The following is a 27,150-nucleotide window of genomic DNA, read 5'->3' on the forward strand; positions in this document are numbered from 1 at the left end:
AGTATTTGTGTTTTATTTAAACACACTGTACATTGTTGCCAGGAAGCACTGAGCTGAGGTATCACTAGAACCTAGTGCAGTATTGCTTCTATTTCTTGTTTTTAACCATCTGTTGGAGTGACAGAATGCTCCAGTTCTTTGTGGCACACTCAATATTTGGAATATTGGCTATGTGGTTGCAAAATAATGAACTTAATTATAATATCTGTGTGCTTGTACCTCTCCATCTCCCTTTAAAAAAATAATTTTGCTGTGGAAAGGGGGGGAAGGAGAAATGCTTGGACTGGCTGCATAAAAATGAGTCTCATTCAGGATGTCTGTCAGCTGCCACTGAAGTTGGGCAGCAGGTAAGGAAGAGCAAACAAGATTTCACTGGATTAGGGCAAGGTGCTGCTGGTAAAAATCTTAGAAGCATTTTTTCCCCAAACATGGATTTCCCATGACATTCCTTTTCCAAAAGAGTGTGATCCAAACCTAGATTTGGCAAGGTCAAACTTTGTATGTAACGTACATACAAATTAAAGACTGTATGGATGTGTAAAACAAAGCAGTATTTTTGCAAATCCCTCCTCCACTTCTCTCCCCAGCTACCAACACAGTTAAAATTTTCTACAAAATCCTTCTGGTCAGCTTCTCAACACCACTGCAGAAGTATCAATACTGCCCACATACTCCATGTGTAGAGAAATACCTATATCTACTTGTACTTAATCATGGCTGGAGCAGAAAACCAGAAAAGGCAAAAAGAAACATTCCACCATGCTATGTACTAGGAAATTATCAAAAACCCAATGCACATCTGAAGTTGGGAGAATTTAGGTCAGCAAGACAACATTGTGGCTTAAACTGAAATGTGCCCAGGAGAATAAATGAAATCAAGTTCTTTCTGCACATTGCTGACATCACAAGATCACAAAAAATTATTTCTTAACATGTGAGATCTTGGAAATTAAATTTCACCCTTCTCCCAAATCCCTTCATGTCCTCTGTCAATCCACAATGCTCCGAATTTCTGGAGTAATGAATTTCTTCATAAATTTCAGGCACCTTCCTTCTCTAAACACCTCCTCTCCAACCCCATTTGCTGCTTTGCTTTTCTTGACTGAGATCTCAGCTTTAGTGCTCTCCTCTCTGTCTCCCTCTCACCTGATCACATTAACCAAAACCAGAAACATGAAAGAGAAACCAAATGAAAACCCAAAATGTATTTTTCCCTTGTAAACCTAACACTCTTTCATAAACTGTTATTTTTGTGTGCCCTATTCCTGAACACGTTTTTTGCTTTCAGACACATGAGCTTTAGAGGGAGAGGAGGTTCTTAAGAAGGTTCTTAAAGAGGGAAACAGCCTCTGAGGTTCAGACTCCTGCTCTGAACTGTTGGTTCATGGACAGCAGAGATAACTTTGGGACACTCCCCTGATCTTTTTGCTTTCTGCTCCCCTCCCACAAACCTGTCCTGGGAGGATAAACAGCATGGATGTGTTCCTGTATATTGCCAAGGGAAGAAAAATACTGCAAGAGCACTAACTTAAGTGCTGGGAAACTTAAATTCAAGTATCTGGGGTGCCTCTTCCCTGTGTCACAGATCTATGGAACTGGACAAAACATCCCATGGCTCCTGCAGGGAAGTATCCAAGTGTCCACATCCCAGTCTGGGCAGTGATTTGCCTGCAGAGTGATGAATGCAGTAACAGAGTTTACAGAATGCTGCACCTTAACATGGGCTGGTGAGAAACTTCAGCAAAGGTAAAGGTGTGTGAGCCTCACTCTAAACACATCACTGCTGCTGGGGTGATTCATTTCTCAACAGCAAAACTGCAATTACATTCTGTAGAAAGTTTAACAGCAATTTTGTGTTCAAAAAAACCAAAAGCACTGGATTTTAAATAGCTGCTACCAAATCAGCTGTGCAATCATATTTCACAACAGGTGTTGGGTTTTTTTTCAAACAGTCTTTGTAAAGGAGCATGCTAATAAACTTACCTCCCTTTCCCTAGAAACTATAACCATGATCAGGTCTCTCTTGACCTTTGCTACATGTGTTAGACTCACACATGTAATTGCAGAGCCCAACAAACATCATCTTTCCAGGCAAAAACCAGAGGACCTGGCTTTTCTTACTCTTTTTGGTTTTCTTTTGTTCAGTTCCAGTGCAGTCCACCAAAAGAAACTGCAGGATTTGGAAATCTCCTCCTTCATATTCCTACCCTATTTGCTGTTTGTATCTAGATATGAAGGATCTTCTAAAGAAAGAATTCCAATTCCTACCCTGGGCTTTCCTCCCATCTAACAGGTGAAAAGGGAGCCTGGAATTTCACTGCTGAGCTTGGATGGCTTTCATGGAAAACACACCAGCACATGTATGTGGTGGGGAGCAGGATGTAGTGCAGGATCAAGGATGACAACTGAGAAAAGGTGAAGATTAAAATATTGGTGGAAAAGAAGGCAAAGAATAAGGTGAGCTGAGCTAGCACACCATTAAATAGAGCTCTGCATTTTCAAGTGCTTCTCTAGAACATGAGGCTGTTTCGTCACAAAAATCTCTGAAGCAAAAGCAAAATGTTACTGCTGAAGTGATAACCTCTTTTTTTAAAAAAGAAAAGATTACAAGAGATGATTGAAAATGACAACTGAAGATTTCAGAAGTAGCATGATGTACCAAGGGACAGAGATTTGTCACTTCAAGACAGTGCCAGGCCAACACCCAAGAGTTTGTCTCTGACACTCAGGCAGTCTGATGCCTGATGCTAACAGGGAAACAGGGTTTAGGCTGCCCAAGACTTCTGGCATTATCAGTAAGAAGTGAATTTAAAATGTAATATCTGTCAATACATCAAATACACAGCAGGTATGAAGTGTGTTTGTCCAATGGGTAAACCAGGAAATCATGTCACATTCACATTATTCCTTATTATCTGTGCTCTGATTTTTCAACATTAAGGAAATACTCACTATGAGAATATGGAGCTAATAAAATCCTAAAATCCTTTATGCTTTTTTTTTCTTTCCTATTAAATGCATTAAGGATAAGTAAGAGCCAGATGCAAATAGAAGCCCTGAAATTACCAATTAACTTGAATATGATCTCATTTGTCAGTTTGTCTGTATCCAGTGGCCTTTTGACACAGACAAGTTCTTTTTCTTTACCACACTTTCAAACCAGAAGTGAGTTTTGAGGTTACTGCTTTTAATAAGGAAAGGCTCAGTATGTTAGAAAAAATTTCCTTGGTAAGTCCCAGTTCAAATTTCTTGCTGCACTTCCTTTTTCTTTCTTGGTAATTCACCTTTTTCAATAGATTTCATAAAATGTGGTTATTTACATTTCACTTTATAAGCAAGCCATTATGGATCTCAATCCTCTTTAAATAAAGGAAAAACACTTCTTTGAAGTGAGAGGCTGATTTCCAGTAGTGTAAAATAATACTTTAATGATAAACCCATCACTGAAAAAAAATTACTTTTGTCAATTTTGTGTTTCCTGAATGTATCAGTTTAACAGCTTCAAGGCCAAAGTCCTCTTTTAATGAGCAAATAAAACAGAAGTGGAGGCAAGAATGAATATTGTTTCCTTCCCAGTTCTGTTGAAGCAAACCAAGGAACCCAAGTTTTGAAAGAGTAAATTATCTTTAAAGCCAGGCAGCCTTAAAGTTCAGGTAACTGTCTGAGCCCCAGAAACAATCTCCTCCTCCCAGGATGAAGAGGTCTTAAAACCTGAGGCTATACAAGCAGACCATTACAAATAAACAGCAACACACTTCAATTTCTGAAATCCTGTAAAACTCACTGCATTTAATTCAATGCAGAAAAAGGGCCTTAATAGATAACAAATAAAGGAAACACTGCAAAAAATTTCTTCCTTGTTTTTTAACAAAATGCATACTCTGTAGCCACAGCCACTAATGCATTCTTCCAGTGACTATGGGTTTATCACAGGCAAAGGAGGTGAAACATTTAGGGATGTTTTTATATTTGTTTGGTTTTGTTTGTTTTTTGGTTTAGCAATCTGCTAGACCAAACCAGAACTGCAAAAAGATTTAAGTTCTAAGGGCCCTCTGGAGGTCATCTGGACCAAATCCTAATGTTTTAGGATTGCTAAATTCAAATTAGCATTGCTAATTCAAAAGTGAGATCCAGTTGTTCAAGGCTAAAAACATTCAAAGGAACCCAGTGCTGCCCTCATGAATTTTTGAATCTGCCATTATGAGAGGCAGATTTGGACTTAACTTACTAACAGATCTCTCTGCTTTTAACACTACTTGAAATGCAGGTCAATCATCCCAGCCTTAGCTACCAGAACCTGCAGGACTCTCAATTACAGTGGAATCAGCCAGGAGATTTACTTGCTCAGATCATCCATAGCCTCAGGAAATGTAAAATAAAATAAATTAAAAATGTTGCATACCTTAAGGAAAGTAACATACATGATTAGTTCAGTGAAATTTGAGTTACTATTTCCAGAAAATCACATATCTGTCATTTTGATACAAAAAATAGTAACAACCCACTCATTCTTCATGTGGTAACATCTGTAATATACAAATTGGTTCTACAGCATAAGAAAGAGAAAACTTCTTCAAACAGATACTAAAATGAACAGTTCAGTTTTTATTTGCAAATGGCAAGGAACTACAGTGTGCACAGTCTCCAATAAATAAATCTCTGTTTCACTGTCTGTCCATGGGAGTTCAGAGAAGTGACATTTCCTTCCTACAGGCTGAGATGGCTCAACTGATGCATGACTGCAAGCACTACAGCATAAAAACCCAAAATATCCCTGCTAAAACAAACTTCCTGGTCCCTGCACTGAGGAGTTTACAGATTAAAAGGAACAAAGAATAAATTACATAATACAAAACTACACCAGAACTGCAAGCGCATGGCACAGTTACTTGAACAAGCAAACACTACTTAGAGCTGTTTGTTGGACAACATCTGACCTAGTTTACAGTGAAGTCTTAAACCACACTTTCCCTAAGACACTTAAAAGCAGAAAACTTCCAAAGGAACTGCATTTTTGAAAACTGCAAATATCACAGCTACTCATCTGGGTGCTATGTTTAAAAAAAAAATAAATAACTGCAGTGTGCTCCCCATACAGGTTGCAAAGCATTTGGGAGAGATGACCAAAAGAACAGAAGACTGCACAGTGATTTAGGAAACACCTGCAAGGATTACAGCAATTCAGTGTAACTGATAGTTTGTATTTCTATGAGCATTAGGCCACTGACACAAAAAACCTGAATGGACAGCACTGTTCATTTTAGTGAGTTGTATCTGGCTAATTTTTTTCAAGTATCTATTTAAAAATCCAATCTATTTATAAAAAAATCCTTTTTATTTCTATTTTCAGACAGGCAGCATCCATATAGGGTCTGAGTGGAGTGAGTGATCATCAGGCACCTATAAACTGCTTATAAATATGTACCAGAAAGAAGCTGGAAATGTTGCTGTAACACAGGGTTATTTCATTAGCTTCTAGATTACAACAGCAGACCCATTAGTAGGTAAACTCTCCCTTCCCACTATCCACCTCCAAAACTGACTTGCAAAGAGAAGAGAAACAGACTATGTTTCACCTGAAACTCCATCTATTCAAATTTGTGCTGCAGGGTTAATTTAATGGTTTATTATCAAGCTTACTCTGAATAAGAAGAGGCACACAGAGGTATATAAAAAAAACTTTAGAATGACTTAGGCAATCTGGAATGGCTCTTCTCATCTTAATACTCTCTTCAGAATGCTCTTGCATACCATAAATCAAAGGTTCTTTCCTCCTTTCCCCTCCCCACCTTTACTGTATTTTCTTTTCATTCAGGGCTTAAAAATAAAAAAGAAATAAGTCACAAGATCAACAAATTGAAAAAGCACAATGAGAATTTCTCTAGATATTTTTGGGCAATCCTCTCCTTCCCTGTTATTGGGAAAGCAGACCTGTATCTCTTCTCATATAAAAAGGCTCAGATTCTACCACCCACATCACAACTGAAAAATAATCCTCTGGGCTGCAAACCTCTCTCAAGGTCTTATTTACAGACATTTTGTCATAAGCCCAAAATGCTGGTTTTTAACAGAACGCTTTAGAATAGAAACAGCTAACAAATGCACTTGCACTGCACAGATCATTATCCGTTCCAATTATGGAAGTAATTACCTGCTTAGAACCAGAATTACCACATTTAAAGGAAGATTGTCCTACCTCCCACCAGTTTTAAAGATTAGATCTGCATTAGGTGCTCCCTTTGGGTGCTGGTAGCGAGGTCGCCGCTCCCGGTTGGTATTTGCTGGAGCTGGACGCTGGGCCAGGGACTGCAACATTTCTGCAATTTAATACAGGAGAAAGTTAAATACATTTTCCACTGCATCTTCATCAAGAGGAATTTACACAAGCATAGATCACTACCCTGTAATAAAAAAGAAACCTTGTTTACACTTTGCTCTATACTTCAGGGTTAATGCTTTGAGATAACGGACAACAGCTGATTTCTTTTTTTTAAAAAGTTATTAAATTGGATAGACAGCTTTGATAAATCCAGGCTACTCTGTAATGTCAACTTGTATTTCCAGATGTTCTCACAGAAGGAGCTGCCAGCAATGGTTTTCATCACAGGTGCTTAAGAAAGAGGCTGTGACCTTTTTCTTGCAAACCTATCAGTGGCTTGCAAACCATCACTTTCTTTATCAATGATCAGGGACAAAGCTTCACCCCCCCATGAGAAGCCACCCCATGAAACCACCCTGAAATAGTAACAATTGGACAATGCTGCTGCCAATTAAAGACTGTTGTAAAATTAGACATTGAGAAGTCAGGTATTTAAGTCTAAGCTAGCCATAATAGGATCCTTTCACAGAGGAGACAGGCACCTGGAGAGGGTGACTCAAGTGACCTACATTATACCAGCTGTCTCATGGATGGAGTTTTGGGAAGAAATGGGTGGGTGCAGAAAGCCTACACTGCCCAATTTAGCCCTAGACATCCAACTTCTGAGCAATTTAATCTAGGTTAAGTATTGTAGTTTGCCTTTTGGTAAAACTGCATTTTTAAAATTTAATTTTTAATGAAGAAAAAAAAAAATCATTATTCTTTACCGGACTAAGCTAATGGTTATTAAGTACCCAATATAACTACCAATACATCAGAGGAACCTCCACATAACCTCTGCCCATATGTTGCTGCATCTAATGGAAAGTAATTCTGACAGTCCACCTGTGCAAGCATCTACACTGCTCAGCACACAGGCAGATGGAATAAATTAAGGGGAAAAGTGGAATAAGCTGTTAAACTGATTATGTTTGAAAGTCTGCTCTGTCTGGTTCTCTAATCTCTGGTAGTCTCATTGCAGACACACACCCATCACCTGCTAGAAACACTGCTCTCACCATGACTTGCACAGGGCAAAACTAGAGACTGATGAGATCCTCTCAGCTTTTGTAAATGCACAGGAAGCTTTCAGCAAGTTATCACCCAGTCTCTGAGAAACTGGCAGACTATGATTTAATACGTAATATTGGTGCTAATGGTTAATAAACCATATGTTCACACTCTGCCTGCTCTCCTATAAACACCTGGAAAAGGCAAAGCAAGCCAATGACAGTCCATTTTTGTAAACATCATGAAGTAATATCCTTCAAAACAATCCTGTGTGCCAGGAGAGATCTCTGCTGGCAAAGACAAGACCCAAGGAAGAAAACAAGAGGTTACAGTATATTGCCAGCCAGGTGCAAGAAGCAAGCAAGGAGCAAGTGTGTGCATGCTTGTCTCTTCTGTTTTCCACACTGTAAGTGAAAAGAAAACACCAGGGTTTGTGCTAAGTCAGGAACTAAGAAATTGAGTAATTGAAAAGATAACAGAAGGAAGAAATGGCAAAGGAGTGCAGTGTATTAGCTGGGCATGTCACCATTTCTGGTTTTAGTGAAGCAAAAATCTGCACAGAGAAACATTACTCTAAATCAGAGAGTCACCCACTTCCCAGTATTGCTTAATTTAAAGTGTCTGTAATACTAATAAACATTGCTTTAGTATTAAATAATTATCTGATATGACTCTGAAGAGCACTGGTGAATTTTCATGTTAGCTACCCCTGTGCAGATGAAACAAAACCCAACCAACAATCCATGCAAATGTTTGAACAACCCTGAGGCATTCTTCCAGAAATTTTGACAATTGTTGTTCCATTGGTAATTTCAAAGCTTGAAACAGAAATTTAAATCCAACTCTTTCTTTCAGTCTGTGTGTATCCATTTGTTACAGGCAAGCCAACCCTACAAAAGTAACAACCACATAAAATCTGAAGAAAATTCAGTCCTGGAAAGGAATGTAATTTGGACTGTTTTGATTAAATCAGATTAAAATTTCCTTTTTAGTTTGGTTTTACTGTGTGTATCACCCAGGGCAATAATAAAGAATCAACAACTGCTTTTAAAAATTTATATCAGTTATGGTAAAACCTATTTTGTCTGTGTTGATTCTTCCCCTATATTAACACTTCATATACAGCACCTAGAAAGTCTATGAGAATTGAATAAAAGTTGCCTATTCCTAGTTAGGAATTAGTATCAGTTGTCTGATTCATTTCTCTTGGACAAAATCAACATAGCCCTTTTTTGGATAAGAAGCACAGCTGCTCACAATGAAATCCTAAACTAAACAGACTTATTTTAAAGATACCAAGAAAGTCACACAACAAGGCAAAAAACCTAAATGCCTTGACCAGCAAAAATATCAGAAGGATAATGAGGAAAAAAAATTAGAAATACACATGTCTGATTTTAAGAGTTTATTGTTTCTGTTTCTTTTTCAGGAGCTTTGTAAGAGGGGAGTGTGTTAGATAAAAAAGCTTTTGAGCTGATTACAACGTTTAATATTATGAATATATTGTGTTACCAGACAGGACTCTGTCAACACTCACTTGGGAAAAATACTCTTTTTTACAATTACAAGTTTAGTTCTTGTACTATGGAAATTCCAAAAGGAGTGTTAGATTCCCTAATACTTCTAGAGTCAGAGATGCTTTAATTTAATCCTCCCATTTCTTGATGAACAATGACCTTTCACTAAGTACCTCAAATGAGATTTCCTGCTAATTAACTACTTAGACTGTCATTAACACCAGACTGCAGCATCTTTCCAAAGAACTAAAGCAAGAACTCTGGAGATGTTAAATGGAAACACTAACAGAACAACTGAATACCAGCAGTTTTATTGGTCTGGCTTTTTTTAACCAAGGAAGACAAGGAAAACTGGCTCTTAATAAACTAAACCAGAACAAAACAAAACACAAACCACTTCAGAAATTAAAACACAAAGGCACCAGTTTAGGGCATGTTTGCTTTGTTCTATCAACTGCCTCTCTGTTCAGGTTCCAAAATGCCCAACTTAAAAATCTTTAAAAGCCAAATTAGGTCACACCATTTGTTTGAAACCTTCATTCTGTTAATATGTTCTTATGCTCCAAATCTGTGGTATTTCTAGAACCTTTACAACATGAAACTGAGGTCACAGTTTTTCTCAGGTGAAGGGTCTCCTGTAGTCTTAGATGAAGATTGTAAACACCTTTCCCTGTTAATATCTAAAAATCTACCTAGAAGTTTTAGTTGCACTGAATTCCACTTGTAACTAACTCAGCTGTCTTGCAGTAATAGAGATAATGTCACAAAAAGATCGATTATAAGTTCTTATTTTTAAGTAAACCTTATTTTTAAAAGTAAATCTTATTTTTAAAAACTCCCTTTCATGGAAGAGCTATAAAAACTTCTTCAAGCAGAGAGACCAGGGAGTAAATAATTAATGACAAACTGGAATAGGGGTATTCCATGAAGTATTACAACTTAATATTCAGAACTCTGGTTGGTAAATATAACAAATAATGTTTTCTGTAGATCCATGAAAGTTCTTGTGAAAATAAAAATGACACATCTGGTGATTTTCTTACCCTGGTAGTCCTCTTGTTCTTGTCGTTCATTGATATCCAAAGTGAGTTTTTTCATCCTCATCCTCTCCTCCTGCTCAGCTTGCTGTTGGTTCCAGTGGTTTGCAGCAAGTTGGGAAGACATTGGTACATTCAGGATCTTAAACTGCAAATGAAAGTAAATTTTTTAAGTGTCCATCACAGGAAAAATAAAAATAGAAATAATAAAAACAAAAAACCAACCAACCAACAAACAAAACCCTCAAACAACTACAAACCAATCCAAAATGCAGAATAGTTATGGTTATTTCTGGGTTAGTGTGATGAGATACTTTCTACAGAACCTTCTGCTGGAAAATGTGTTGTTTTTTGTTTTAGCTCTAGTTCACATAAGCCAGCATGACAAAATACAAAGTACACAGGCTCCCTAAAGATACATAATAAAGTACAAAAATAATACATAATAAAGCACAAAAGTAATATATAATAAAAAGTAATATATAAAATATATAATAAAAGGGGTGATGCTCAGCTAAGGCAAAAGACTATTACACACACTAGGTATGGGAACAAAATTGATTAACTTTCTCCAGGAACACATAGGAATCTGCTTTATTTCTTTGTTTCATACAAGCTGACACCCTCACAGTGAATTAACTGGACTTGAGATAAAACCACCACAGCTGTCTCAAAAAGCTGCATCTCCCTCTAAAGGTCTCTGCCTTCCAACCAGAAGAAGCCTCTGAGCAGAACTGCTGCTATTATCTTGTGATAACAGAACAGAAACAGTGTAAGGATATTATTTTTCCTTTTATAAATGACCCAAGCTTCACACTGCCCAGAGACAACTGTGGTGTCAAATTCCATCTTTCCCTCATCCCCCACACCCAGACACCCACACTATACATTCAATACATTATCTGATTTGCCATACGCTGCATTAAAAGTAAGCTTGGTCCTACTGCAGAAGTACCTTCTTTTTAAAGAATAAAACCCAATAGAGCTGAGATTTTCAGAGGCACAGGGAAGATGCTTTCTCTTTTCCCAAACTTGGAAAACCCCCTTTTTTATTTCTACAGAATTTTTTTGTACACTTGTTTCAAAACAGGGAAATTAATCCTACTTTAGATGTGACTGAAACAACAGCTTTTAGAAACACCTTACTGACAAAGATTGCAAACATCCCTAGAAAAATTTCACTTCCCCTTTCAACTGCACATCCACTAGAAATTAATATATCCATGCTATAGGTTGGGATATGCATTTAAGGATAATCACTCTCAGTATTCCAGGAACTACTCTGAATCCTGCTGCTTGTCCTTGTCACCTGAGATCTATTTCCACAGAAACAGAAGCAGGGGCAAATTTCTCAGTGCTCTTCTCTGCTACACTGGCAAAAGCTGCAGACAGAAAGCTGCATTATCAAAACCTCTGCTGAGAAGCAGTAAAAGCAAAATCCTCACTGCCTGTGGTCAGTATTTAATGCAATGACTGCTAAGAAATCACAAGGTATCTATTACATAGTGGTGCCTCACTAGCAGCAGATGAATAGTGAGTGTGAGAAGACCCCAAGCATTCAGATGCAGCATTTGAAAATTAACTGTTCAAAACAGTTTGACAGAGACTTGAGAAAAAGTGGGGTACAGTGAAATCTTATCAACCAGAAGATTTTTTTCAGTTGAGACAAATGAGGCAAAAGATTTTTTTTCCTGGGGAGAGGGTAATAGGATATTGTACTGAAGGTAAAAACAAGCTTGTTATTAAGGTGCATACAGAAGAATAAAAATGAAAGTTCTTGGAATTCCAACAGAAAAGTGAGCTGTAGTTACTTACTGCCAAGCAGACTGTGAATGTTCCCATGCAGTCAAATGAATTTTAAGCAAACTACACAAAAAATTAACTTATCAGCAGCATTTAATGACAAAAATCATTCCTTAGCTTTGCCATTTAGCTCCTCCTCAATCTGAATATGTCTCTTATATTTTGTCTGTCCTATGGATTTATCAGCTTAGTGGGATTGACAGATGTTTTCAGACATGATGTTGAAAGTAGAAAAAATGTGCCAACAAAAGCAACATAAAAACCCCAGACTGGTAATTAACAAAATATCACTGAGTCAGTATCTCAAGGCAATGAGATGATTGCCATCTGAAATCAAATCACTGATGACAATTACAAAAAGGTGTGATGTCTTCTGAGCAAATGAAACATTTCTGATTTGTAAACACTGAAGAGGTATATTGGAAACCTCATAAAGATGGGGAGAGAACATAAAGACTTACCAGATGGTAAACTGAAGAACGATCTGAAAAATGATCATTCAGCAAACTATATTGGAGATTTGATAAAAACATCACTGTGATAAAGAACTTCACACTGAAGGGCAGACTCAACAATTCTATGGATATTACTGTTCTTCTATGAAATTGTTCTACAGATCTTTCAAATGAAAGGAAGTATTTTGTCTTGGGAATTACCAAATTTTTTGCTCCTATGTGACTTCCTTTATACTGTCTAAATCTCACCCTGGTTCACATCCACCTGCTATAAATCTTCTTGGACAGTTTAAATACATCAAACAATATTAGACAGACCTCAGTCTTGTGATCATGTCAGTATTTATTTATTTATCCTTGTTCTCCCATGGCTTGTGGATAAGTCATCATGCCACAGCCTTGGTTTCTAGTAGCCACATTCAGTTTTGTCATGCAACTTCCTTGGTGACAAGTGAAAAAGTCCAGACATTCTACTGTAAGACACTGTTCTAACCCAATATCCTTGCTATTGCCTGTTTCTGTAAATCATTGTGACAAAAAAGGATATAATCAGCCTGAAGTGACTATTGGGTCAGGCTGTATGTTCTTAGCAAGCAGAAATCAAGTGTTTTTGCACTGTTTAAAAAGCAAAAATAGCTGTTTATGTCCCACTAAAATCTGGCTGAAAGCTGTCATGGGAACAGAGCATTAAGAAACTGGACCTTGACCACCAGGTCATCCTGAAGAAAGCACAGCAAATTCCACTTTCATTCGTGCTTCCTCACAATGAAGATTTCAAGTTTCAGCAGCACTCTTAACAAAGAGCAGAGAGACCAAACCAATGCTAACATAGCAAGTGATGAGGTTGATGCTTATCAATTCCAGTGACAGTGCAGATAAGAAGTTACTTTACAGGCATCCAGGTTGTCTGCAAGGTCCTTTTCACTGTTCTTAAAAAGCTAAAAGTTTACAGCCATAACTTAATAGTAAAATATGCTTCCATCACTTCGAGATTTTGTGCACGTTCTGTTCTTATAAAAAGGAATAATTATTTTCTTTTCAACTCCACCTCTTCTTTCCTCTCATTTTTCTATTAAAACTGACTACTATGACATATTTTTTTCTGAATACAGAACCATGGACAAAGAAGCCTTTCATTGACTCAAGAACTGAAGCAGTCTGTAAAGTAACTGTTTTCTACATTTCTAGAAACACTGAGAGGAGTTTTGGCAGGAAGAGACTACTCCCAAAAGCAAATATTGGGGGAGGAGTAGGGAAAGTTCCTGAACAAGTTCTACTTTCTTTTGGTAACTTTGGCCATTCTTGCTTGGTCACTACAGATACTCCCAGTAAATTATCCTGAAACATCCAAACACCAAGGGTTTTTTTTGTTTGTTTGTTGTTTGTTTGTTTTTAATTGGTTTTGGGTTCTGGTGTTTGGTTGTTTTTTTGTTTGGTGGGTTTTTTGAGATCTCTTAAATCCATTTTCAGCCCAATACCAGTTACAGTCTCCACTCAAAACTTCTGTAGAACTCTGTATACAGCATTCAAGTTCCAGGAAAAAAGAATAACCAAATGTAGTAAGGAAATCAGTTAATCATCATTATTGAATGCAAGCATGTATATGCCCACTCAAACAGGTATCACCACTTACACCTTCCTAACACTTACATAGCAAAGGATTTTCTAAAAAGACTACCAAGGTTTAAAACCAGAACTGGAATCACACACACTCATTAGCTCAAGAGACCTCACTTTCTACACAGACTTGTACACTGTGCTTCACAGAGAGAAAGAAAAAGTCTGTTTCAGCTTTATGTACCTGAACTGTTAGATTACTGTCACTCTTCAGATGACAGAAGAAAAACAACAGGATGGCATGGTTGACATAGACATAAATACTTGAAAACACAGATGCATGGAAGAAAACAATGCCTGGGTTTTGCTTTCCACAAAGTCACAAGAGTAATTCACTTTCATCATCAATTTACACAACTAAAATGAAAAAGTTTCTGTAAAGAACTAAACCATATGAGCAATGCATGTAGCATGTGTTTGGTATTGGTTTGTATACTATGCATTTGCTGGCCCAGGAAAATTCAAACATACTGGAGAAAAGAGCCAAGACAAATGTATAGCTTGGCTGCATGAAAGAAGGGGTTTGTTTGTTTTATCAACATGATTTCCATTTAAGTTTCTCTGACAGATTCACTCAGTGCATTCTGGAGGAGTCTCCTAAAAAGCCTTCAGAGATAATGGCTTTTTTCCAAATTGAACAAATTCAACAGAGTGGCAATTACTTAGGAAATGGAATTTAGCAAAACCCATCTATTTTGATTTGAAGCTGAATGTGTTTTCAGAGGAACTTTTAGAATCTTGAAGATTCTGGAGTATTCCTTCTTTTCTATTTCTTTCAACTTTCAGTGGCAGTCCACCAAATGCAAACACTCATCTTCAGCAACTGTGTTTAAAATACACACAAAACATTCCAGTGTCCCACTGATGTAATCCCAAAGTGTAATTAGCAACAGTATAATTTAACCACAGAATTTTCCTACATGATTTCTATTAACAACCAAGGATTTTAAAAAAAATAATACATATGTTACTTTCTGGTTATCAAAATTAAGATGCCTGTATCCTAAGTTCTGAAGAAACTAAAAGCCCCTGTGGCTTCAAAAGTCAGAGTGCAACTTTCAGAGAAGTGAATGGATTTTATTTCTATATTTAAGCAATAGCTCCAACTTGTGTGCACTCCTACCTGCTGTTTGTTGCCTTTTCGTGTTAACATGACAAATGGCATTGTGTCTCCAGACTCTGACTCTCCATCCCCACCTCCAAGTGGGGGACCCTTCTTCAGCTGACTTTTGAGATGGAGAGGAATGGCAACATCCAACTGATGTACTTTAACAGATTCTCCACTCCGTTGCTATTAGAAAAGAAAAAGGAAACTCTATCAATGATCAGATGCTGAAAGTGGCAGTCAGTTTGGTAATATTTGTATTTTTATGAATGAGAAAAGTTTTAACCTTCCAAGAAAAGAGAGCAATACACAAATAATGTACAGGAGTTTATAACATTTTCCTTGTGAAGAAGAAAGCTACAGAGATGGAACACTTTAAATTTCAAAGAAATTTTAGGTAGCTTAATCTTGAAAGGAAAAAAAAAAGTGCAGACTTGATTAAATATGCTTCAGAATAGACATTCTACATTCTATATTTTTTTGGTGGCATATTATTAACACATTCCTCATACAGGACTTGCAGTCCTCAGTACTTAGATTTTATTTCTCAGATGGGACTGAAAAAAAGACAGGACTTCAGGGTTAAGTAACTTACATACAGCTACACTTTAAACATATTAAAACCCAGACCTGGATATAGAAAGAGAGTCAGAAGTGCTGCAAAAGTCAGGAAGTGTTGCATAGTATCTGATGTACTTACTACTCATTAAAACAAACAAACAAAAAGATCTGTCAGCATGCTATATATTCACATACACAATCAATACAATTAACAGCTATTTTACTAAAAGGTACTTCTCTGCAATTAACATGTTTAGATAACAGGCCACATCTTTGGTATGGTAAGCTCTACATTAATCTTGTGTTTACTTTAAAAAAAAAACAAAGCAAATACAGTTAGCTGTAGAGCAAATTACATTAATTTAAGAAAATAAATATTTATACCTGAAGATTTTCCAGCATCATTTTATCCAATGCCTGAATAAAGTCTTCATCTTCTGCACAAGGGACATGTTTAAGTCCTCCTCCTTTAATCATTACTTCCTGTTGCAATGGGAAAAAACCCAAACAAATAAACTTCCATTACATTAAATAAAAAATTACAAATGTTAAGCCTAGAAATAAGGGAGAAAATATCCTTACTGCTTCCATATCCTACATAACCAAAAGCTTAAAAAAATAAATTTTTATTAAAAAGTTGGACTGGATTATTTTCGGGAGGAATTATTTTCTAATGTTTATTCCATCAATTATTATGAAGATTGGCCCCTCTGAATACTGACATACAAGCATATGTGTACAGATGCATATGCACACATTCTAGATATGGAAAACACAAAGAAAAGTCTCTAACCCTTCCACACCTAATTTGACCAATTTTTCCATTAAGTCCATTAAGTTAGATGGTCTTTCCAAGAAAAATATTATCCTTCAGTATTTGGAAACCACAACATGAAACAAAAATGTCTGAAGTCAGTAACAAGAAGCATTGTTATATAAAGATCATAACTTTCCTTACTATCTAACTGCAATTCAGGTTCAAATGGATGGGTTTTTTTTGCTACAGATGTTATAATTTACCAATCCTAAATCTGTATTTTAGGAATTTTGCACTTCCTGGTTTGACACTTTTGGTACCTAGTGAAAATTGACTAGTTTACCCTGTTGTACTGCATCAGTTTGCTACCACTGCTGGCATTGCAAAAGCATAATTTATGCAATCTTTCCCAGTCTAGCTAACTGTGAAAGCACACAGTCTTGTGAAAACATGTTGTAGTAAAGCTGACAGCATAAACATTTTCAGAAGGTAATGATGAAAGTTTGCAAATACACAAACAAACTCCAAAATTTCAAAGAACAACAGGGAGTGTTCTTGCTGTGTTTTCCCAAATATGTTATGAGCAGCACTGGCAAAAAACTGCCAGTGAAGAAAACCAAAGATGCAAAAGTCAGTTTATTTTATCCAGAGCAAAAATACATACTGTATTTTCCTCATCAGTTTCATTTTCTTTATTGGAGTCTGTCAGGTAATCAGTGTTTTCTTCCTCCTCTTCTTCACCTTCTTCTTCCTCATTGTCAGAGCCCTCCTGAAATAGTCAATGTTTTAAAATTTGAAAACAGTAACTTCTGGCTGTTTTAAAAGAAAAAAGACCACTTGCATCTGATTCCTCATATGTATTTTTGCCCCCTTCCTACCCTCTCCCCATCCTATCCTGGTTCAGTTCAGCTTTAATAAATTTGGTTTTTATGCTTCATATTTTATGCTTGTCTGAACTCACAGGGTTTTAGCTGACATTTTCACCTATGTACAGCAGAACAGGGGGAGAAGTGGCTGATACACCAGATGGTTGTGCTCCCACTCAGAGGGAAATCAACAAGCTGGAGGAATGGATTGACAAGAACTCCTGGAGATCAGCAAAGGGAACTGCCAAAGTCCAGCATGTGAGAAGCAATAAACTCCTTCACTAGTGCAGGACAAAGGCTGCCCACCTGGAGAGCAGGTAGGCAAAGAAGGACCTGGGGTCCTGGTGCATCACAAACTGGCCAAGAACTAGCAATGCATGCTTGCATCAAAGCCAGCTGACTGCATCCTGGGAAGCATCAGGAAAAAGTGCTATTGATAGGTCAGAGCAGATGATTCTTCCTGCCTGCTCAGCACTGCCAAGGCATCTGGAGTCTGCACCCAATTCTGGGTTCTCCAGTACAAAGGAGGCAAAGACATACTGGAGACAGCCCAACCAGCAATTGCCCATGAAGATGATTAAGGGATTGAGGACCTGTCAGAGGAGGAGAGACTGAGAGAGAAAATTGTTTAGCTGGGGGGAACAGGAGTCCCAGAGTGGAGTGGGAGATGTTCTTGATGTGTATAAATACCTGAAGGGAAGGAGCAAAGAGGGAGTGAGACTCTCTTCTCAGTAGTGCTCAGTGGTAATGAACAAAAGTTGAAACAAAATGTATTTAAATGTTAAGGAAAAAAGGCCTTCTTTATTGTGATGGTGTTTAAACACTGGAACAGATTGCCTAGAGAGGTTGTGGAGCCTCCAGCCTTGGCAATATTCAAAATGTGACTGGACATTACCTCAGGCAATCTGCTGTACGAGACCTTGCTTTGAGCAAGGAGCATTGCACAAGATCTCCAGAGGTTCTTTCCCCACCCCCCACCCATTTATGATTCTAATTATTTGTGGCTAAGGGCACATATCTAGATGAACTTCAGAAGCTTTAATGCTGAGAGGCATAAGCTGAAAGAAAGCTTCCTAGTAAGCCAACCAACACATGCATTAGGAGAAAAAATGTTTCCTATTTCTTTGTTAAACTCCTCTTCCCGTAACACTACCATTATCATGTCAACTCTGCTGTGTCATAGTGACAAGTTAAAATTTCCACATACATGTCTGGGTTTTTTTATTGGCTCCAACATTTTTGATTCAAAAGATTACTGGCACAGTAAACAAGGAAGGATGTTATGCTCCATAAATCTTTTATTTATTGATATTACACAGGCATACTCTGAACACCTGTTATTTTTCCTTACATGACTGCTTTGACATCTAGTCAATACACTTGCTTCTACATCAGATAAAGAAAAATGATATGAAAGTGTTTTCATGCCAAAAAACTGAAGGCATCATTTTGCTGAGAAGCAGCACACACCCTGAGCAAATCTGTCAGGTTTAAGTTTCTGTGGTGGTTTCTCTGGAAGAAGCCTCAGAAACTCTGTGTTCAGTTTTCCATATATACAAAACAGGGATGCAAATATCCACCAAGTACTGACTGGGTTGGGCATAGCCACATTTCACCTGGTAACTCTGTGACACAGAAGGGTTACAGAAAGCAATGAGTAATCAAAATATTGAGTATAGGCAAGGTAAATTATTAAGTTCACCTCTTCTTCTGGCTCATTTACTTCACTTTCATTTCCAGATTGTTCCTCTGTCTCTGCTCCACCTTCCTCCTCCTCTTCATCTTCTTCCAGGTTTTCTCCTTCCGTAATGGAATCTTTAGAATCTTTGTCATTCACAATTCCTGAAATTTGGAAAAAAAGAGAACTAGAACAAGGAAGTAGAACAGAATTAGAACTTTAGGATGGATATAGCCACTCAAGTAATATGTGAAAACTTCAAAACTCCATTGCTAAAGAACACTAAAACTTCCAATGGGTTATAATATTTGACTTCCAAACAAAATATTTTCTATGTAGTTACCTTACTCATAACAGGTAATAATCTCCATTATGAAGAATGTTTAAAATCTCACATAAAACAGCAACCAAGAAGATGAACTGTGCAAACTGCTTCAAAATATCCTCAAACTAAACGTGCCACCTTACAGAAACACACAGTGAGGTGTAAGCACTAAAATACAGATGCCCTACAAAACCAGCAGAACCCAGGAGACCTCAAAGCTCTGCAGTCTTAGTGCCAGTACTTCACACTACTGTCAGTCAACAGTATCAAGAGTTAACTGTTTTCTCAGCCTCTAATAAACCCTTTCTTACTCTTTCCTAATGTACCACAGATGAACTTAAAACCTATGTAGGCTCTTATGTAAAGTCTTCAGGAAATCTGTCTATTCCAGAAGTACTGTCTGATGTGTTCATTTTAGTTGCAGCCAGGACTGGCAGTTCTTTCATTGAATTTTGGTTCATCTTACAGTTTTTCCTTACTGACCTGCTTGCCACCGCTGTCCCTTAAGACATTTTAGTTTACTCAATGTAAGGTATCAAGCACAGCTCCCTAAATCTCTGCTTTCTCTAAGTTATCCTTCAACAGAATGCCCTTTATTCCTACCATTCCCACAGGAATGAAAACTAAGTTTCTGCTTCTTTCAGTGCTTCAGTGTCCAATTTACTCTTTGGTACAGATTTCAATGAGAATTGTTTTCAGAGAAAATATTTAAGAATTGTGCAAGGTTCTGATGCAGGAAAAAAATGTAGATCTGTTTTTAGAGAAGAGCTATTGCAAAAATTAAGTCATGCAATATGAAAAAGAACAAACTTCCAGCACATACTGTTGCTCTCATACATTCTTTTAATTTTTTCCATGAATTTACAAAGCCACTTAATCCTCCAGAGGATCATGGTTTGGGCTACCAGAAAGCAATGCTGATGCCACCTTTCTATGACACAGCAGATCTAAGACAGATTATTTTTCAAATTTTTTACTAAGACAGTTACTCTGCACTCATTCCTATTTGGGCTTCACACCATCAATGCTCAGGGGCAGCCATTAAGTTTAAAGGTTTATGGACAGCAAAAGCACACATCAGTTCTGTGCAGCTGTGACTCCCTGTTTGCCATATGCAAATAACAAAAGCAGTGCAGTGCAATTCCTAAGAAGATGCCAGATTCTGAATATGCAAGTGGTTCAGGGCATACTTTTTTTTTGTTTTTAAACACATACTTTTAAGATGCAATATACAGATACACCCAGCCAGGTCTCTACCAAATTTTTACTGCAATCACAAAGATCAGCTTCAGGAGGAGGTAGATCTTCAGTTGTGCTCATATAAGACAAAACTCAGAAATAAAGTGAACTATATATTTTTATATATATATATATATATATATATATGGCTGTATGGCACTTACTGAGGATTTCAGTTCAGTGTGAACACACACATACATGCTTCCTCATCCATATTCCAGAGGTTTCAAAGCATTTTTTCCCCTATTTATAAACACTATGCTCTTGTATAATCATGGAGCAGCACAAATTTTTTTAAGAGTTTCTTTTGAATCACTCAGTATCTTCCCAGCAGTACAAAATCACCAGAGCAGCCCAGGAACCAATAGCCAGTCCCCAGCTCAAGGTCTGCATGCAACAAGTCACCCCACACTGCTCTGCCCAGAATTACATCTCAGGCAGATAAAGGGCAGTTTGTTTTTCTCCAAACATCCATCATGGTGCTCAGCACAATCCCCCCTCAGTGTTAGGGTCCACGGGCTGAGGAACTGTGAGGTCAAATTGATCAAGAACTGAAGTTTTAGTAGAGCTTTTGCTAAAAGTATTAAAAATTCACTGCCTTCAGATATGCTTGCACCTCCTGTCATAAACTTCAAAGGTCAGAAAAGCAGAAGACAACCTTCCTGAGACCACCTCTGAATAGTCCAAATAGGAGGACTAGGAACTGTCCCACTCTATATTGATTTTTAATAGCAAGTAGTATCAGTATCAAGAAAAGCAACACACTTGGGGAAGGACACCTGGCAATGCCCTTTATAAATTCCCCTTTATAAAGGCTGTGGTGTTGATGGGCTTTGCTCATGCCAAAAACCCAACAAAATGCACAATAAATAAAATGACCACATTCCCCTCAACTGTACTGAGGGGCTCAGTTACTTCAAGTGGTGAGAACAGAATTTCTGATCTGTAGGAAGGAAGCAACAAGTATCTTTCAAAAGAATATTACATTTCATATAGCTAGTGGGTAAACTACTTCTTGGTTATAATTTTGAGATCATAGAAGATAGGAATTTATATCATACCATAAGGAATTTTTTAGCTGTTTTTCAGTTGCCACATGGGTAACTAAGACATGTCAATTAAACAAATGGCATATTAAAACAAATGCCTCCTAAAACAGAGGTTGAAGCATTCCACCTGGCAATTGCATGTACTCATCCCACTGGATTAAAGTATTATAATTAAAAATTGAACTTGTCTAACTAGATGAAGTGCTATTGAGTCTATAATTAACACTTAGAAAGTGTAAAATTTACATATAAAAGCTTTTCATGACCAAGCTTGTCTTCAAATAAAAATGGAATATTAGAAAATAACTTGATTTACAGAGATATGAGCATAGCAGTATCCAATAATTCTTAAGAACTGATATGTACTAAAGTTTAAAAGGTTAATGATAATAGTTTTAGAAAGATATTACCCAGTATTTTGTCAACCGAGATGTGCTGTAAGTCCAACCTTTTTCTCCCCAAAGTAACTAATTTTTAAGACAGTAAGATTTATAAATATACATACATCACTGTAGTCTTAGCAGCAACTACAAGCTAGCACACAAGCTAGCCAACAGATAAATTTTAGGAAGAAAATAACTTCAAAATCCAACCAAAGCTCTAATTCATAAAAAGCAAACAATCCTCTGGCCTCTACTGAAATATACAACCCATTCAAAATGGGTAAGACATAGGGCTCAAAGTACCTGACAGCATTTTAGAAGCAAAACACATTCTCTTTTAATGTAATTTTACTCTAATGCTTACTTTGACACAGCAGTTCTACTCAAATCCAGACCTGAGGAAGGAAGACAGAGCTACAGGCAGCCATTCTATCAAAATGATGGTTTTCATCAGCAATCACCAGGCTGCAGTAACTGAGTGCAGATATGCTCCTTTTAGTAGAGTGTGGTTCCCAGATCTTTGTGATTAAATAAAGTTTCTTCCTCATAATTTGCACCATACTACTTCATATTCATATATACATACACACACACTCTCCTTCTCTCCAAATACTGCTATACTGATAGTATTTATATTGACCTTTTCTAAACACACCATCACTTTAGTTGGGGGGATTCTGTTTGACCTCTACAGTGATCAGAAAAATGCAGAGATTACAAAACCATTTCTAATGGGAGAAAATTAAAAATCATATCATGACAATATCAATAGTTCCCTATTACCATCATCAAACTGATGATTTTAAGAAATAAAAGAATTGTGAAAAAGATTTTGTTTCCCTTGCACATTTTCTTACCTAATTTTATTAAGAATTCTCGTTCCAAGTCTTGCACCTGTCTTACAGCTTCTTCCAGAGAACTGCAGAGCTTTATCTTTGGTCTCAGCAGTTCCAGTGTATCACTGATCATGTAGTCTATGTCTATAGGGAATGGGTGGTCTTTTGTCCAAACATCCAGAGTCTTTTTCCACCAAACATAACGCTAGAACACAACATAATAAATTATATGCACATCAGTATTTATAAACTATTGCACTTAAAGCTCTTAATGCCACGTTAGTACAGCAGAAAATGCAGAAGATTTCACATCCCTACTCTCATACATTTCATACAACTATTTGGAATCTTGATATCACTAAATACTGGTTGCTAACACTGGATACTACAAAGTGTCCACTCCTTTTTTCCTAGTAACTTGAAGAAGTACGAAGACTGAGCAAAAAAAACATCTTCTAAGGGTAGATTCTTTCTAAGAGGTGAGCACTTAACAATGGGCAACCCTTCAATTCTTTCCTCCATATATTTTCAAGAAAATTAGTTCTCCCAAAGGAGTATTATGGAAAAAAGTGTGGAAACAGCACAAAAAGCTTTAGGACTGCAGCTAGCATGAAGTGACCTAATCAGTTTGCTTTATAATAAATTAGTGCATACCCCTTACAACAGAACTGTAAAAAATAAATGCTGCTCTTAAGAGGACCTAAAAGCACAGTGTAAGGACAAACATGTTACAAAAATTGGACCTGAAAATGAATGAATGACTATTTAAAAGGTGACATGGTCTAAAGAAATGCTTGTTGAAATTTTAAGGTGTTACAAGAACATGATTACTTCTATACTGACAAATTTATGTTTAAATTTATGTTTAAAAATAGAAACACACTGTACTTCAAAAAATCATTTTACATGTAAAGGTGAAGGATATGCATCCAGAAGGTTACCTTCACCTTAATTTTTAATATCCTTGTTTTAGTATAATGTAAAGACAGAACCAGAAAGAAAAAGAAAATAAGCCCAAAGAGTTTTAGCAGTAAACCCATGGACTGGAATTCCACATTTGTTCAGAGGAAACAATTCTGTTCTACTCCCATTATGAAATCTTCCATCCCCAGTTTTGCAGAACTTTCCTTGCTGCAATTTGTGACCATTCTTATCCTTTCACTGGGTCACAAGTTCTTCCAGGCTCAGCTCAGTGTGCTGATGTCTCTCCTCTCATTTTATCAGGGGGCCCTGGACTTGAAGCAGTGCCAGATGTGGCCCCCCAAGTGCCAATCAGAAGGGAAGGAGGAAAAGAAGGGGTGGAGGTGGGGATGAGAAGAAAGAAAACCCAACTCACTTTGCTCAATCTGCTGGCTACACCCCTGCCAACACATCCCAGTATGCTGCTGGTCTCCATCACCCTAATGGTGCAGAACTTTGTGGCATGTTCACATAGCCCAGGGGTCCTGGCTGTATTCCTGCAAAGCTGCTTTCTTGGCAGTCATTGTTAGGATGTGATGTTACACAGAGCTGTCCCATTCCAACTGAAAGACTTGATATTTACTCTTGCTGGAATCCACAAGGCTTCTGCCAGATATTTTTCCAGTTGCTGAGACCCTCTGAAAGAGGGAACCTAAACTCTTCAGTGAACCAACTCATAACCCAGTGTACTGCAAGTTTATTGGAACAGTAAAACCTACATAACTGATTATATACATCACTAAAATAAAACTGCTCTCAGACAGACAGGATTCTAAAAATTACAGCACTAAAGAACAATAAAGGAAATATGTAACAGACATCTACATTGGCTGGTTAAAGAAATCTACAAAAATACATAAAATTTAGTTTTCAAATACCTGAAAATATACAAGGAAGCAATCAAGCTTTCGTTTGCTGGATCCTCTGTCAAAATATTGCCCACAGGTATCGAGGATGGTGCAGACTAGTCTGATTCTGAAGAGATGCTCTGGAGGATCCAGTGGACTAGGACTGCCATCAGGATTCACACCAAATGAGGTGAAGGAGTAGAGAGTTCGAAATATAACAGCTGATTCCACCATTCTGTAATTGTAAAGTTCCCCCAAAAACTTGGCACTGCTGATCCGCCGCTGGTTAAACTTGGGCTGGTTAACCTTGATAAAAACCAAAATAAAATAATCATTGCATCATGTAGATACAACAGACTCTTGGTGAAAGACTGGGGGGTTTTGGCTTTTTAAATTTTATCTTAAATTGCTGGAATTTCATTACAATAAATTACAGAGAAATTAAATATTAAAAATACTGGAGGTATTTATGAAAGCTGGCCAACTCGTGGTTATTATGAAATTCAAATATATTTAATATACTTTATTATAAATCTATGATGATTTGTCATTGCCTAAAGAATTCTTGTAACTATCAAGATATGGACTAGTTTGCAAAGTTACTTGAAGTTGCATGAATCTGTCTATACTGTGCAAGAATAAACTGTAATCTTTGCAGTTTGTTTGCTTTTTGGGGGTGCATTGTGGAGTTTCTGTTTGGGGGGGGGGCGGGGTGGTGGGTTTTTTTTAAATTTTTTTTTTGTGTTTATTTTACTTAAAAAAACCTACACAAAACACACCAACTAAGATAGGAGGAGAAGTCACCAGATAAAAATCCAGAATCCAAGGATTCTGCATGATTATTTTACTGTTTTTATTTCAACATAAGTAGAGGAACATTGCTTAACACAAATGTTGGTTGTTTTACCTCCATTCCCAGTCGAATATCCTCTAGCACTCCATCCACAACATGGATTCCGACATCTTCCTGGTAAAGGACCAACCCTGCTAAGAGGTTGGCTACACAGTGAATACTATTATATTTCACATTCCAGATGTTGATCATACAGCATATAACATAGTCTTTTACTTCTGCATCCTGCCAAGGCAGCTTGCGCATCTGTCTCAGGACCTAGACCAAGTTTTAAGACAAGCTTAACATTTTAGTGGGCAAAATATCAAGATATTCACTGTCACCTCCACTCTCTCCTGGTTGGGATGAAATCCCTGAAAGCATTCACAAACTCATTCTCTTTGTCAAGCATTCTGCAGGTCTGCAATAGCTATGGAAAGCTTCATAGATGTAATCCAGCTGCTGTCCTCTAACTGATCAAGCTGTCCAAATTTGTTCCATAATTTCCTTGCCTGTCTGCATTTCACTGTACTCTTTTACTCTTTAAGATACTTAGCACAATGATTATTTCATTCTTTATTTATTCAGCACTTAATGACTGTGAAACATGCAGGTCCATGACTGGAGATTCCATGCTTTACAATAAAAGAAATTAACTAACTTAACAATCAGGGACAAAAAACCCCAATCATTCTCCTTAGCAATTAAAAAATAAATAAATTTTAAAAATTAAGCCTCTCCAAGCCTTTTGAAAGGTAATACTACACCACTCCCAGTAAATTCTGTATGAAAAATCTCTTTACCTTTTCTGTGGTGACCTTGGAAAGGTCCTTGTAAAGAAGCTTTCGAATATACTCCTGCAAAGGAGGACGTTTTTTCTTCACAGTTTTTTCAGCTGGAGGAGGATTACAGTAGTAATAGGCATTTTCTACCATTGTAACATAGCGTGCATCTAGGTGCATTGCTTGCTTTTTTCTCATCATTTGTTCCTGGAAATAAAACCAAATAATCAGGTAAGGATGTTGATACACTAAGGTTTTTACAATGAAGTCTTGGATAAAGGAAACATAGAAGGTTGCAAAAAAAAGAAGGTAAGAGGTTGGATGGAGACAGAAGGTCTACAAATTATTGCTTTGTCACAGCCTCTGACCATACATTATTCTCCCCCAGTTTCAAATCCCTCTATAAAAGAAGTCACCCTGAGAAATGAGCCATCATGTAGGTTAAATTCTTTGTTTATAAATACAAGTGATCTTATCTTGTCTTAAAGCTTAAAAAGACAATTTGACACAATTGTCCAAGTCAAAAGGATTAAAAACTCATCAGAAGGTTTTTAATACCAAAACTGCAAATATTCTTTTAACAAGACCACAACATCATAACACAAGAGTCCAACATTTTAGCATCATTACATTACAGAAACATAGATCAAGACAACCCTGATCTTCTTTCCAAAGCATTAATTCAAACAATTAATTTATCAAAAGATCAATCCTAAAGCCAAATTAGGTTAGGCTAAATATTTAAATGGCAGAGGACATTGAATTAAAAAAGACTTTCCAAGAAGAATAATCAACAAAAATATGCACCACCCTAATAATCTTCAAATACTGTGCATGTTTAAATACATGCCAGTAGTTCCACAAAACCACAATGTGATCATTAAATATTTCTCTAGACTAAGTCAAATTGTATCACTAAGTTTGTGGCACTCTTATAGAGCATTTTAAAAGGGAAAATTAATAACTAAAAATCCATTCTTAACTATGAATTTCTTGTACATCAGCACAATGTAATATTTTCTCTAGAGACATGCAGCCTGTTTGCCATCTTACTACATCATATACCATCAACAGTGAAGAGTAAGACAAATAATTATTTAGGTCAACAGGTCTTAATTCTACCCCTAAGAG

General features: G+C 37.1%; 1 protein-coding gene across 2 annotated transcripts in view; it reads right to left on the reverse strand.

The window, feature by feature from the left end:
• UPF2 (UPF2 regulator of nonsense mediated mRNA decay) overlaps positions 1-27,150 on the reverse strand; it is a 63,559-nt gene that overhangs the window by 2,318 nt on the left and 34,091 nt on the right. For both annotated transcript variants that reach the window (XM_030451064.1, XM_030451054.1), the window contains 10 exons: positions 26,041-26,226; positions 25,313-25,516; positions 24,436-24,711; positions 22,619-22,802; positions 18,790-18,929; positions 16,886-16,990; positions 15,849-15,947; positions 14,922-15,089; positions 9,930-10,071; positions 6,197-6,317 (listed from right to left, as the gene is read on the reverse strand). In XM_030451064.1, the coding sequence (XP_030306924.1) occupies positions 6,197-6,317; positions 9,930-10,071; positions 14,922-15,089; positions 15,849-15,947; positions 16,886-16,990; positions 18,790-18,929; positions 22,619-22,802; positions 24,436-24,711; positions 25,313-25,516; positions 26,041-26,226 (1,625 nt within the window). The remainder of the gene's footprint in view (positions 1-6,196; positions 6,318-9,929; positions 10,072-14,921; positions 15,090-15,848; positions 15,948-16,885; positions 16,991-18,789; positions 18,930-22,618; positions 22,803-24,435; positions 24,712-25,312; positions 25,517-26,040; positions 26,227-27,150) is intronic.

Source organism: Calypte anna, chromosome 1 (genome assembly GCF_003957555.1).
Source record: "Calypte anna isolate BGI_N300 chromosome 1, bCalAnn1_v1.p, whole genome shotgun sequence".
Taxonomy (NCBI): domain Eukaryota; kingdom Metazoa; phylum Chordata; class Aves; order Apodiformes; family Trochilidae; genus Calypte; species Calypte anna.